General features: G+C 41.5%; 1 protein-coding gene and 1 pseudogene across 1 annotated transcript in view; one reads left to right on the forward strand and one right to left on the reverse strand.

Annotated features, from left to right (window-relative positions):
• Positions 1-3,146: 3,146 nt before the first annotated feature.
• Positions 3,147-4,555, reverse strand: LOC137980580 (ryncolin-2-like; annotated as a pseudogene).
• A 6,276-nt stretch (positions 4,556-10,831) lies between these two features.
• Positions 10,832-14,128, forward strand: part of LOC137980581 (L-2-hydroxyglutarate dehydrogenase, mitochondrial-like) — a 6,203-nt gene continuing 2,906 nt past the window's right edge. Inside the window, exons 1-2 of the mRNA XM_068828037.1 lie at positions 10,832-10,849; positions 13,956-14,113. Of these exons, the coding sequence (XP_068684138.1) occupies positions 10,832-10,849; positions 13,956-14,113 (176 nt within the window). The remainder of the gene's footprint in view (positions 10,850-13,955; positions 14,114-14,128) is intronic.

Raw genomic sequence — 14,128 nt, forward strand, 5'->3', positions numbered from 1 at the left:
GTCCTGCAAATCCAGATATTGGGGTTTGGCTTTTAAAGAAATATGTTCATTTCCCATAATCCCTGTCAAGCTTTCATTGTCCAAAATGACCGATAATACTTCACTTGTAAGAAATTGACAATTAAGAATAATCCTTCAATAGACCTTTTTGCAGATACGGCGGCCATTTTGATTTCTATTGTTTCGAAAGACATTATGGGATGCTCAGGGAGCAAATTATTTGCCCCCTGGGCATCCCATTATAGCTATTCGAAATGATAGAAATCAAAATGGCCGCTGTATCGGTAAAAAGGTCTATTGAGGGAGAGACTTGGTTGAATTGATCGTCCTCTTCCTTCGAACATTTTTTCACTCTCCCCAGCTCTCCAACACTTTTTACTATCCAACATGGCGGCGTTATCCTTCGATCCCCATCAAAAGACGCCAGCACTGCAGGCTATAAGCAGAAAAGAGTAGTGAGGTCGATTGAACACTTTTTAGCCTCCATGCCTGGTTGTTCTTTAGTGTGGAAGAGCTTTTATCGCTGATACATTATGACGAATTTAACAAAAGTTCAATTTTTAGTAAGTCAGTGTAACTACTCGTTAATTTAGTAGCCTAAGATGTATATGATTTGCTGGGTTGCTAGAAACCATTACCATACTACCACGAATCGTTCTCGTTAAGCAAAAAGTCGGTATTTAAATTATTGAAACAAAAATTGAAAATTTTTGGTGTGGAATGGAAGGTAGTATGCGAAACGTTTCTAGCAAATGAATTGGACTGCTGCTCTTGTTGTCTTTGAGTCAAACAGTATCTTAATGACTTGGCATGTTTTCCGTTTATCCCTGGATCATTATCAAAAGGATCCAAAGATAGTGGTGGGGTGAGATAGAGGGGATCCTCACACTTTGTTAGGCGCATTTGTTCTCGTGAAAGAACTAATAAATAAAAAAAAGGTCGCACTTATTGTTTGTTATTTGTTTGAGCAGGTTGAAGTTTTGGCAGCTATTCAGCTCATGTAGACCTGCTATACCCACCCACCAATATACTGGACAGTTTGCTTTTTCCAGATCACTTCTATCTTTTGTCTATAAGCCGCACTTCAACTAATATACTTTCTTTCATAGTGATGGCGCATTGTATGCTTGACATATTCATGTGATGGTTGCCTGCACGCAAATTCAAAGGTACAAATTGGAGCGTCAGGCAGAATTCGAACCGAACCTCTTTTGTAATACTCTACTCATGAAGCTACAAAAAATGGATCTCGGCTCCCCATTTAAAGTCATGTGATAAATGTGGTACAGCAGCTTTTACTATTTTCTTTTCTTTTCATACCACACGTCCTGGGACAGAGTGACCCAAATGGAGGATAATACTTCATTTAAGGCAAACTGGCAATGACATTTGAGGAAGATCGTGTTTAACAAAACTCGTCCACCTGAGAAAAGGGGACTGCTCGACTGATTTAAAGGGACTGCTCGCAGTGTATTCTGACTCTTGAGTCCGGCCCAGAAACCATCATATCCCTTTGTCACAGTCAGAATACATAATTACCATCAATAGTTGCCTTATAAGTTTCTGTAACCGCCTTTTAACTTGAAAAAAATTAAACATAGTGATTGTTTCGTGTAAGTGAATAATAATTAATAATTCGAGATATTTACCCAGGAAGCTCCACTCACCCGGAAGTGATTTTCAAGGAGGTCCTGCATCAGGATCGAATTGGAATTAATTTAGAGATATTAGGGAAGTGAAGTGAGGCAGTTGCAAACTTAAGCCGCAAGTGTTGTAGTCCGGCACCCAGTTACCAATGGCGAGCAAATATCAGGGGTACAAGTTCCTATTAACTAGATAATTGCAAATTTTAGTGTCATCTAAAGTTAAGGGGTACTTAATATCTTGCAATATTCTCTTTTTTGAAATTGTTGCTGCTTTGCGTTTTTCTGTGGAAAGGGCTTTTGAGAGCAAAAAGGCAGTGAATTGTTGAGAGAAGGCAATTTACTTTTCTTTCTTGAAAAATAAAAGGGTGAACACTATCATGCAGAAAAGGAAAAAAGAAGAACATTTATAATTGGTCATCACTAGCGAACTTTATTAGAGCATTTCCAGCTTACTGGTTCTGTGAAACTAAGCAAGTACTGAAATATCTAAATCTACCGGATGATAACGTGCGCGGTATGCTACTAATATGTAATCGCAAGAAATTTCTTGTTGTGAAACCTATTGAGTGTTTTACACAGTTGTGCGAGTTAAGCAGTTCGATTCATTGATGACCAATAAGATCCATCCCCTGGTTAACAATTGATAGAAACGGGCATGCATGTGATACAATTGACACAGAGGCTTAAAAGTTCTGTGGTCGTATCTTCATCTCAGACCGCTTGACAGAGTAGTGACTATTTTTCCAATGATACCAGATCCATCCCCTGGTTAGCAATTGATAGAAACGGGCATGCATGTGATACAATTGACACAGAGGCTTAAAAGTTCTGTGGTCGTATCTTTATCTCAGACCGCTTGACAGAGTAGTGACTATTTTTCCAATGATACCAGATCCATCCCCTGGTTAGCAATTGATAGAAACGGGCATGCATGTGATACAATTGACACAGAGGCTTAAAAGTTCTGTGGTCGTATCTTCATCTCAGACCGCTTGACAGAGTAGTGACTATTTTTCCAATGATACCAGATCCATCCCCTGGTTAGCAATTGATAGTAACGGGCATGCATGTGATACAATTGACACAGAGGCTTAAAAGTTCTGTGGTCGTATCTTCATCTCATACCGCTTGCCAGAGTAGTGACTATTTTCCAATGATACCAGATCCTTCCCTGGTTAGCAATTGATAGTAATGGGCATGCATGTGATACAATTGACACAGAGGCTAAAAGTTCTGTGGTCGTAATCTTCATCTCATACCGCTTGACAGAGTAGTGACTATTTTTCCAATGATACCAGATCCATCCCCTGGTTAGCAATTGATAGTAACGGGCATGCATGTGATACATTTGACACAGAGGCTTAAACGTTCTGTGGTCGTATCTTCATCTCATACCGCTTGACAGAGTAGTGACTATTTTTCCAATGATACCAGATCCATCCCCTGGTTTAGGCAATTGATAGTAACGGGCATGCATGTGATACAATTGACCACAGAGGCTTAAAAGTTCTGTGGTCGTATCTTCATCTCAGACCGCTTGACAGAGTAGTGACTATTTTTCCAATGATACCAGCTCATTCCACGTAGATCGGTCTTGCCATTAAGATACAGACCATTCAGGTTGGCGAAGGTGACATTTCTCGAAACACGAGCCACTTTTGTAGCCTGACGCACAGTTGCCAGCTAAATAGTCATCATTATCGCGATCCTTGGTGCTAAACGCATGGCCGCGGTGAACGCCAAGGGAATCACCTGCAGTGCCTGAATGAAAAGAAAACGAATTAATCAATCAAAATAAGAAGTAGTTTTAAAACTTTTTTAAAATGCTAAAAATTCTTAAGACGCACTTGAGATTGTTTGTTGTCTCTACTTTCCACTGACATGAAATCGATGTAACTTCTTAATCACCACGTGAGTGAAATGATTGCCAGGTTTTTCAGTTTGCTGTGTTCTTATTATTTTTTTTAGATAACTCACTGGCTTACATATACAACTTATTCTGTCAGTCAAAGCGAGATAAAATTCTCTGCCATCACAGTAGAAGTTCTATCAGTTAGAGACAGACTGCACCTAGTTGAAATGAGAAAGTGTGTCTATCTTAATTAACACAGGGTTGTTTATTAATCATCAGAGTTTGCAAACCTGAATATTTCCCCAAACTCAGCTGGTATTTTGCTCGCTCGCTTGCCACAGTAACTGAACTGTACTCAGCAAATGCTGTATTTCCATGAATGTCTTCCAAGTCCACGCGAAGCTTGTTGCTGCTGCTTACAGTCAGGCGGTGAATCTTGTCGGCAATCCAAGCCAAAACTCTCCATTCAGATTACCAAAGCCTCTTTTGTAGGCGTCCCACGCGCGAAAGAAATCTACGGAGCCGTCTTGTCTTTCTTGAAAGACCGTCCATCCTCCGCCGGAAGTTTTGTGATCACAGTACACTTCAAATTCTCGCAGACCATCGGGATCAATTTTGTACACACCACTAATCTTTTCGCCGGAGTTGAAAACATCGGCGCAGGTCTTGTAGCCTAAAAATTACATAAGCGGGATGAATTTCTGTCATTATGTTTTGTTATTATCTTTATCAATCTAAAACGTTGAATGGACGGCATAGAGGAAAATACTATCCAGAGCTAGCCAATGTTTTTAAAGGCAATTGATTGTAATTTGATTAATTTTTGCGACGGAACAGATGCGAAACCGTAAACCGGCACGGATGTCTTAAAGGTAACAGTATCTAAAAATGTATACATGCATGTAACTGGCGAACCTTTGTCGTTAGAACCGCCAGTTCCGTTTGTCTTCAGCGCAGCGATTGCCTCTTTGATCTCAGTGAGTTGTTGCTCGATCTTCTTACAGCAATGTGGTCCGGCGTAAAAGTTGTTAGTAAAATCCAACTGGTGGTCTATCATCAATGCTGCGTTCTGATTGGTTGAGCTACTAGTAGGGCTCGAGGAATAATTGTTAATTGTTCACGTTGCACTGGGGTTTACTAATACCAGGGCTTTTTGTTGTTTGCAGAGACGTTTTGGCAAATGTCCCAACGAAAATCCAGGTAAAAAGCAGAGGTAGCTGGAATGCCATTGTGCACTGGTTCTTTCAGGAAACTCTTCTGTGAAGTGACAGCAAAAACCGCGGGTATAAAATGATTCCTACGACTTGCGCTTCAGTTCATTTAGTCTTTCCAAACTAGATTTTTCTTGTCTCCTGAGCTCTATTTTGGCAATGCTGAATCATCGATTCCTAACAATCAAATAACAACACATTGTAGTGACTCACAGACGAGGCAGTTGACAACTTTCTGTTGACAATAAGACAGTTCATCAAAAGTTTATGAGATTTTTCTAGCAAAAGAACATGGGCACCCCAACGAGTAATTATTATGTTCGGAAGGATGGTGGGTTAAAATTTTCGAATATTCGAAGTTAAACTTTCGAGGCGTACTAAGATTTGGACATTTCTTCTGAACATATTTCCTAGATATTTCAGAAAAGTAGTGAAGAGTCTGAAGAGTGCGTAGAAATTTTGAAACCACATTGAAGAACGTTTAAATTTTGCTAAGGGACGGACCATTAGAAAAGTGATTGGAGGGGGAATGGGGAAAAAACCAAAAAAAAAATCATGCAAGGGAAAATGCCAAGAAAAAAAATTCACGCAAAGAAGAAGGTAAAGAAAAAAATTCATGCGGATGGAAGGTCCAATTGTGCTTCTATTTACAGTGCATTTCACAAAACTTTTTACAGGCGATTTGCGAAGTTTGTTGTAAATTTCATAAGTTCGCTTCGAACTTGGGAATTTCAATACGTAACTGTCAATCAAAGGGCAAAAAAGGGTTGACAGTCCTACACGACTCCCTTGTACGTGGTGTAGTTTCTGTTGCCTTTGTCATAATTTTGCTCTCTTGAATACATATTTGAATGGACGCCTCTTTTATGGCGGTTCCTGTAGTATTAATTTAGCAATGGTTTTTGCCCTATGAGGCTTTACATTTGAATCTCTATACTGCTGTGTGATACGTTTTCTTCCAAGAAAATAGTTGGTCTCGAAAGTAATGTTCTTAGTTTCTTGGTGTTGATTTTCTCAGCAGTAATGTGAATGTGACCTTATGGCGTCTCCCTTTTGCGCCCTTTAATTCTAGGCTCGACCGATATAGCATTGGCGGTAGAAGCGAGTGATCTTCTGGGTTTAAATGTTTGACCCGGCCCGGTTCATTTCGTTTTTGAACGCCCTGTTACATTGTGCCCTGTATCAGTGAGTTTGCTGGCTTCTTCAGGGTGTAGGGATGGCGCAGTGGTGAGAGCACTCGCCTCCCACCAATGTGGCCCGGGTTCGATTCCTCGACTCGGCGTCGTATGTGGGTTGAGTTTGTTGGTTCTCTACTCTACACCGAGAGTTTTTCTCCGGGTACTCCGGTTTCCCCTCTCCTCAAAAATCAACATTGACTTGATTTGCGTTGATTGTTAATTTCACTTTACAGTTTCTCCCAATTAGTGCTCCAGCGCTCAATCGACTAGACACTTAACTGAATAAAGTTCCTTTCCTTTCCTTTCTTATAGGCTTTGTGTGTCTTTTTTTCTGCGTTTCTTAGCAGATCGTTATGCTCTTTGGAGGCGTTGTTGTTTTTGTAATTCTTACACTCGTTCTTCTGACTTCTTCAACGTGTTTTGGTTTGTGGCCATGGTCAGGAGCTGTCCTCCTTGAACCTCTGGAGTTAATTCGTTCTCGTCGATGCTCTTTGTGATATTTCGATGTCGATGTCCTTTAGGTCCATTTTGTGTCGAGGGCATTAAGACAACCCCGACTCCTAGATGGAAGTCCTCTGACATAATTGTATTTGGTCAGGCATAGACACCGCAGTTTCGATGCGTATCGATGTAACGATAGACTTGATTTAAGGTGAACAGCTTTGTCTCTATCTTTGTTTGCTCGTGTGTATTATATCATTCTCAGCATTTGCGCGCACACTTATAATTTGTAATAAATATTAAACTATTCGAATTTGGTATCTTGTAAATATTGCTGATTAAAATTATTTGTGCCGCACACTAAAAATTAGGAGGATGGGTCTTCTCGCTTGATATATTAATTCTATAAATTAAGAATAAAAAAGACATTTACATGTAGTTAGTAGTAGTGTTAAAAAACTTTACATGAGGGGTCTGTGTTGGTGAATGGAGTATGGCAATCATTATGATGGGCTGTGGGAGATTGAATTTCAGAGGTCATGGGACTGCATAAAATGTAGGCAGGGACTATGCGCGTCCACTCTCAAGTGGCTTCTCGCTGCTCATGCTCACTGTGTGTCAGCATTTCTGAGAAAGAGTTTTGCATTTAAAAAGTGGCCTGTATCCTTTGATCTGTTGTGAGTGTACATAGAATAATTTATAAATCACAAAAACATAGATAATTGAGCAAGATTTTCATCTGTTAAAAAAAAGGCGATATTGATATCAGTCTATATTATACTGGCCATAGTTACATGAGGCGCCGAAAGTGTTGAGACACTTGGCAGTAATAATTTCTGATTTTCTTCGTCTTGGATAACGATTTTGCTCACCCCCCTTTCCCCGGGGCAAAACAATGTTGATTTGATTTTTCTATTTCTTCGACTGGGCAGCAGCACATTGCGCGGCCTACACAACATTGAATGGGTGACCCGAAAACACGTGAACCCCGGTCGCATGGACGCCCTCTACGGGACTGGTCAAGGCGGACTGCCTCACTGACGTCCCCCTATATGGACTACCGCTAAAACACATAGAAATGAAAATAAATAAAAACTAAAGATTTTGACTTACAGCCAGTTGTCTGGATAGGAACCACTTTCGAGTCACGCGTACGTCGCGTGTCGGGCGAAATCTCAAGAGCGCGTAACGCTTATCCGTACAGGCTCAGGCTCGGGTACAAAGTCTATTAATCACATATTGCCCTTCCTTCGCTGTGGAGCCGGAATTCTTATTAAAAAATTTGATAATAAGGGAGTGGGGAGAGGTGTTACGGGTAGGGAGGGTGTGTGAAAAATTATGAGTCCTATTTGCATTTTCCTATCTTTCTTTGCCATGCCTTCCATTTTGTTGCAGGATGCATTCTCCCTGCGGGTTTTGTGAGTGGGGGGGAAGCTCGGCCCAGGCTTCACGATCTCGTCTGTCGCTGAACAAAATGGCGGAAGACCTTTTTTTTTTTTTAAAATGTTTTATTTATTATTCCACACACACAAACACCCACAAACACAAAACAAACAAATGGGGCGGACCACAGAACTTAGTTTCGTAACACTCGCCGTTCAAGAACCTAGGGGGGAGGGGGGGGAACGGGGGGGGGCGAAGGAAAAGGCAACACCTGAGGCCTTAATCTGATTTGTCGGATCTGTAAGCGGCTGAGTATCTCACCGGCAAGAGTGGTCTATCCAGAACTCGTGACGCGTATAAACAAAATTTTCAGTTTCGTTATGGTTATTTTTTATTCTGTGTTTTTTGGGGTGGTCGCGTAGAGGGGGTCCTTAGAGATAGTCCGTGGACCGGTCGCGTAAGGTCAGTCCATGGACCCGGTCTGTAAGGGGGTCCATGGACGCAGGGGTCAGTGTTTTCGGGTCACCGCACATTGAATTGGGGGCGCCCCCTGGGGATCAGAGAATTACCAACTAGATGCAAATAAAATAGAACACAACGCCTTAAGTAGCGAAAAGCGTCTTTTCCTAACAGTGTCTCAACTCCTTTTGTCGCTCATTGTAGAACTATACAATGCAGACCACGAAGAGAAACCCTCGTCACGGGATGATGAATAGTCATTTTGTCTTTGCGATTCTCGTCTTTGATTGATGGGTTTTTGTGCTTCGGAGTAATTTGTTTATCAGATATCATTAGAAAAGCCTCTCGCCTCATTGAAACCTTCGAGCTCAGATTTGGTGTTGATCAAAAATTCCAAAAACATATTGATATCCGTCTATTTTATACAGCCAGGAGTTAGAGCTATAGATCAATTTATAAACAAGGAAACGAGGCCGCGGCGCAATTAAATGATTTTTCGTTGGCAAGGAGGAGCCTTACAAGTTTTCCATTGAAGAAGCTTTCCTTCATGTGCTGGTTTCTGGAGGTCGCTTTGCTGGCCTCGGGAAATAGTCGAACACTTGACAAAGTAATTAACATTTTTTAGCCAGAGTGAAGTGTGAAGAAATGTTCAGGTTAGATATTTATCTTCGTTGTCGATCCTCTTTTTTGTGAGGCATGTGTGGTTAAAGTAAGCTTGGATGTGGTAACTGTTTGTATTGCACCGGAGCCCTAGTCCATAGACCAGATGCATGGGTTGATAAATTGGACTTGTAATGGACTGCCTAAGTGGTCGAGAAAACAAAGATCAGTCAAACGATTACTGAACACAAAACGGCAAACGGCTTACGTCCAAGCACAAATCTGCCATTACGCCAAAGATGAAAGAAACATGTTTGATTTTGCCTGTTTTTTCTGTAGATAGCAAGCAACTTCTCATAAAGAGACGGGAACGAGAGAGACGAGGCGTTGTAACAAAGATAATTTTAAAGCTTTTGTGACCAGCCAGAAGTTTCATGAAAACACAATACAAACGTTTCTCTGTTGACTCCCCACCACAAACACACGCCAAAAACAAATACAGACTAAAGCCGAATTATCAAAAGACAATGAATCGAAAACTCATTGAAAAGATTTCTCAACCATTTCCAACCTACGTTCGCAAGAGACAATATGTGACAAGCCATCAATTTGTAGGATTTGTTTAGTTGATATAGGCGTCGCCACACGGTTGGGCAAATCGGACATTAAGGGCTTGTTTATGTGGTCTCGCTTAACCGAGACAGCCCTCCTTCCCGAGACAACTTTACCGAGCGTCTATATGAGAATTGCGTGAGCGCGACAAAGTTGACCTTACTTAATTATGCATGTATTGTAAGACGCATCTTCAAAAAATGCGTATTATCATTTGCCTTTCCTTTTTGTTAAGTATAGTTGCGTTTTCACATTCAGCAAATGGACTGACAATCTTAACGCAGCATTAATACTAAGTTTAATAATGGCTGTTTATGAATCGAGAATTTTCCGTTGGCAGCGTTGAGAATTATGGCGGGAAAAAACTTTTCTTTACGCTAAAAACATGTATAAGCTCCCAAATTGTTGCTTCTTTGATTGTTATTATGCTGTCTCGTCGCGGGTGGTCGAGCCAAACGGTTTACATGCGAACAAAGTTGTCTCGCCTGCCAGGGTTACCCTACCTGCCGAGGCGAGGACAACTCGCCTCCCCGAGTTGTCTCGCCCACCCGAGTTGTCTCGCCCACCTCATGTAAACAGTTGATATAATTTTTTAAACTAATGAGTGGGTAACTCGGGGGGGAGGGTTCTCTCGTGTACCCGAAACCATTTTGTAGCAGACTGTACCCCCCTTTTGAAAGCTTGTGTACCGGTCCCGCGCAAAGTTAGTGTTGATGTCGGATTAAAAACACAGAAAGAAACTACTCGTCGCTGTGTTGTATTAAAGGAAAAGTACGGCCTAGAAAAACCGAGACGAAGTTGCGGGACCAAGTGAGAAATCCCGAGCGGGCAAGATAGCTCCATATTGCCCGCTCGGGTAGCCAATCACAGTGCGGGATTTGGTTCATCTTGCCCGCTCATGGAGCTAGTCATATAATAATCCCACTGCAGTTAGCTGGTTGCGGACCAATCAGAGGCGTTGCGGTAATGAGACCCAATCTCATTGTCCGTTCAGTAGTTGACTGGAAACGGTATTTTAAATTTAGATAATACCGTAAACTGGTTGGCCAAGGCTAAGCAAGAGAGATTGGAACTTGTGGGCTATGGAAACTCTAACGAAAGGTGATGAGGACAATGAAATCGGCGAGAAATTTAATTTATCGGCGGCGGACGCAGAGGTCAAATTCCGCAACATAAGAACTGCGTATATGGTCGTTATCTGAAGCGGTTGGAGAGGATACCTTCTGGATCTTCATGAATATTTTTCGATCCCAAAACCGATGTTTCCTTCGGTTTTGAAGCTGACGACGTCGTCACTTTAGGACTAAAGAAGAAATAAATTTGCTTGCAGCAAAATTTCCTCCTCGATGTTCGCCATGTTGTTTGCTGCGATTTTCCCGCGAGCACAACGTGAGTGTACATTTGACATTTCCGCGGACCGAAATATATGGCTAACATTGGGCTCTCAATATGAATGATACAGGACAAGTATGAGGACTATCCGTTTCCTCTAGAAATGGACTAAATTCGGTCATATTTAGTGGGACTGCCTTCTCAATTTGCACGCACAGCAAATGGAGATGGGCTGAACATGGATCAAAAACAGTTTCAATTTTGAAATTTGGTCAACAGGAATCTTTATCCCTTTAAGTTTGAAATTGGTAGTTGTGATTTCGTTTGAGAATGGCCCGTTCTCCTTGAGTGAGCGGCATTGTTTTTAGCCGAGCACTGAATAACGATAGACGTGTCATACGAAACAAAAGCCATTGTGAAAAATCACTCATTCGAAACATTCATAAGTACCACGAATTTTAATACTGCAGTCAGTATCAGTTCTCAGACCAACTTGCCGACCTCAGGCCGTGGTTATCGAATTAACCTAAATGAAGGGGGTAGTTTTTAAAGAAACTGTGGTGCTGCGTCGGTGGGGAAGTAGTTAGGGAGATTTCGCGATGTTGAGAAGAATGACAAGGATGCATCGAAGCCAGTCGCTCGTCATTTTAATCTCCCTAACCACTCCAAAAAAAAAAAAAACACATGGCTATCTGCGGCCTTTCCCTACATCTAGGTACGACGGAAAGCCGCAAAAATCTGGAACAAAAATTCATCTTCCAAATTGGCACCCTTAATCCTCACGGTATTAACGAACGCTTTTCATTTAACTAATATATTCCTATTTTTCTCGTTGCCATGTTACCACCAATAGCGTAGCTCCTACTCTACTATAAAAACTACACGTAACCCACTATTTCCTCGATTCGCTCTGACAAAGGGCTAACGTTTGTATAAACGTACCTTTCCTAACGCTCGAAACGTCAGCTTTTAGAATCTCTGTACGGTGGCCAATTTACATTATCAACTCCGTTGAAAAAACCAAATTTTTGTATATCAAATAAACCTGTTGCAGTCGATTTTTGGCGCACGCGACATGAAGCTTACAACAGACCTAGGACATGACTCACGATTGTCGCAGCGTATGCGACAATCGTAAACGAGTTGTAGGCCTGTCATAAGCTTGTCGCGTGCGACAAAAATTGTACCGTACAAATCAACGTTCAGAGACCTGGAGCTCTTTTCAGAGCTCGTTGAACGCCCGATTTCCCCCGCAAATATTGTGGCGCCATACGCCAGCGTAGTAGACAATCCGACGTTCAAGATACAAATAAATGGAGCAGCTAGTGGAAATTAGGGGTATTTGCCACGAGCGGGAGACAGTGTTTGATTATTTGGAAGCAGGTATCTTTCGAGTATCTTCCCTCTTGGATACCGTTTGGAGAAATCTGGACGCGAGTGCGTGGGTCAAACATTTTCCAAAAGCGTGAAGAGATGTCAATGGATGACTTAAAGGAACAACAAATGTGTTAGCAAATGTAATTGTTTGGTTTTAAGAAAGAAATAATTGTCTTTGTTTGAGTACAGCAGATGTTTTGACGAATACACCAGACATGTTTTAAATATGAAATAAACTGTTTTAAGTTACCCGAACAATAGTTTAGTTGTGAGTATTCATGATGATTTCCTTAGGGAAAGATAAAAGTACGGCTAGCGCGTTACGTGGTTCATTTACCTTGCCCCAGACTGCGAATCCGTAGAGGTCAGTTAAAATATGCGCCCCAAGGAATCACGTCCGTTCTACTGATTTTATAGAAATTAGAGAGAGACTGCTCATGGTTTAAAAGTATCCCGGGAAAGGATTGCGAGATTGGGGCATAACTGTTGTTTCTGAATATCATGTGAGGCTGGTATTAAACAACTAAATTGTTGGCATAGGCTTTTTCCATTTGGTGGCTTCTTAAGGGCCGATTTACACGCTACGATTCTTGTCGCATGCGACAAGCTCACAGGCACACACATGACTTACGATTGTCACAGCGTTTTAACACATGTTTTAAAATCCACGACATTTTTTCTGACGTACACAACAATCGTAAATCATGTGGGCCTGTCTTAAGCCGTTATCGCATGCGACAAAAATGGTACCGTGTAAATCGGCCCTAAGAAACCGGTTTTTATACTGAATAACCATCTCAAAGTTGTTTGGCGCAGTGTATTGGTTTCTGAAAACGATTCGAGTCCGTTCAACTGACCGAGACAGGAAGTCACAAATTTAGCTAGATTAAATGGATGTAATCCATGGTAGAACGCAGAGCCTGGTCTTCTCATTCTATGGTTAATTCGCGTACAATCCTGAAAAATGTATTTGAATGCCTTTGTGAGTAATTAACACTCTATCGTAGATAAACTTGAATGTGGGCTGTTTCACTCGTAACTGCTCCTTCCGTACATTTTTATGAAATTACCAAAAACTGGCCATAGATTTTTACTAGTATTTTTTATTACTCCATGAAGATGTCGTTCTCAGCGAAAATATGAAATAAAAATTAGTGGTCACCGTACTCGTTCAGGAGAAAATAGAGAGCTTTAGATTCTAGTACGAGAACGACTACGAGTACGAGATTTTCTCATAAGGCAACAGTGAGCGCGCGCAAACCAGCATCATTTTGGCGGGAAAAACGTGATGCCGCCGTCATTCTAGTGCGAGGTTTTGCACAAATGTCGTCGAATCAAAACAAGTCAACAACACGGTAGCAGTTTTCGCTTTTTTTGATGAGCAAAAAGGCTCAGTTACCAGCAATAAGAATAACTGAGCAACCTATACTGCTAAAAAAGAGTAAGATTAAAAGTACGGGTTATAAATTTCCTTAGTATTTTCGCTAAATACGGGCAGTCGAAACTCGAACTCGTTCTCGTTCTCGTCGTAGAATCTAAAGGACCCTAATAGCCATTCCTTGACGGACTAAGCTTGGCGTCAATGAAAATCCGCCATTATATCAGTGTGCGCAAGCTAATGCGCGCGCCAATGACGCCAGAAATTATGCGCAGTAGAGTTGCGCAATCACAAACCAGGGAATCACCTTAAGCTTCTAAGACACGGTTATTATATATCATATTAAACTACACTGAGGAAACAGACATTTAATACTTGCCCCTCTTTTTGGTAACAGCCGGCCCTTGGACGAAACATTTTATTAGCTTCTGTTACCAAGGAATCTCCTGAAGTGTAAATTACTTACGTTGCTTCTCCTCACGGTAGGTTCCAGACCCTAACTTTCCATTTCTTGGGGTCCATTTCACCCCGCGTATTGATGGCAGCGTTTGGCTTGGCCCCAATGCAGTATTGGCTTTCGCAAGGGAAGGATACAAACTCACAGATGTAAATTTCTCAGACTTGATAGATGCATTGGGATACCGGTATGTTGCTTTGCC

The sequence above is a fragment of the Montipora foliosa genome, chromosome 12 (genome assembly GCF_036669935.1).
Source record: "Montipora foliosa isolate CH-2021 chromosome 12, ASM3666993v2, whole genome shotgun sequence".
NCBI lineage: Eukaryota > Metazoa > Cnidaria > Anthozoa > Scleractinia > Acroporidae > Montipora > Montipora foliosa.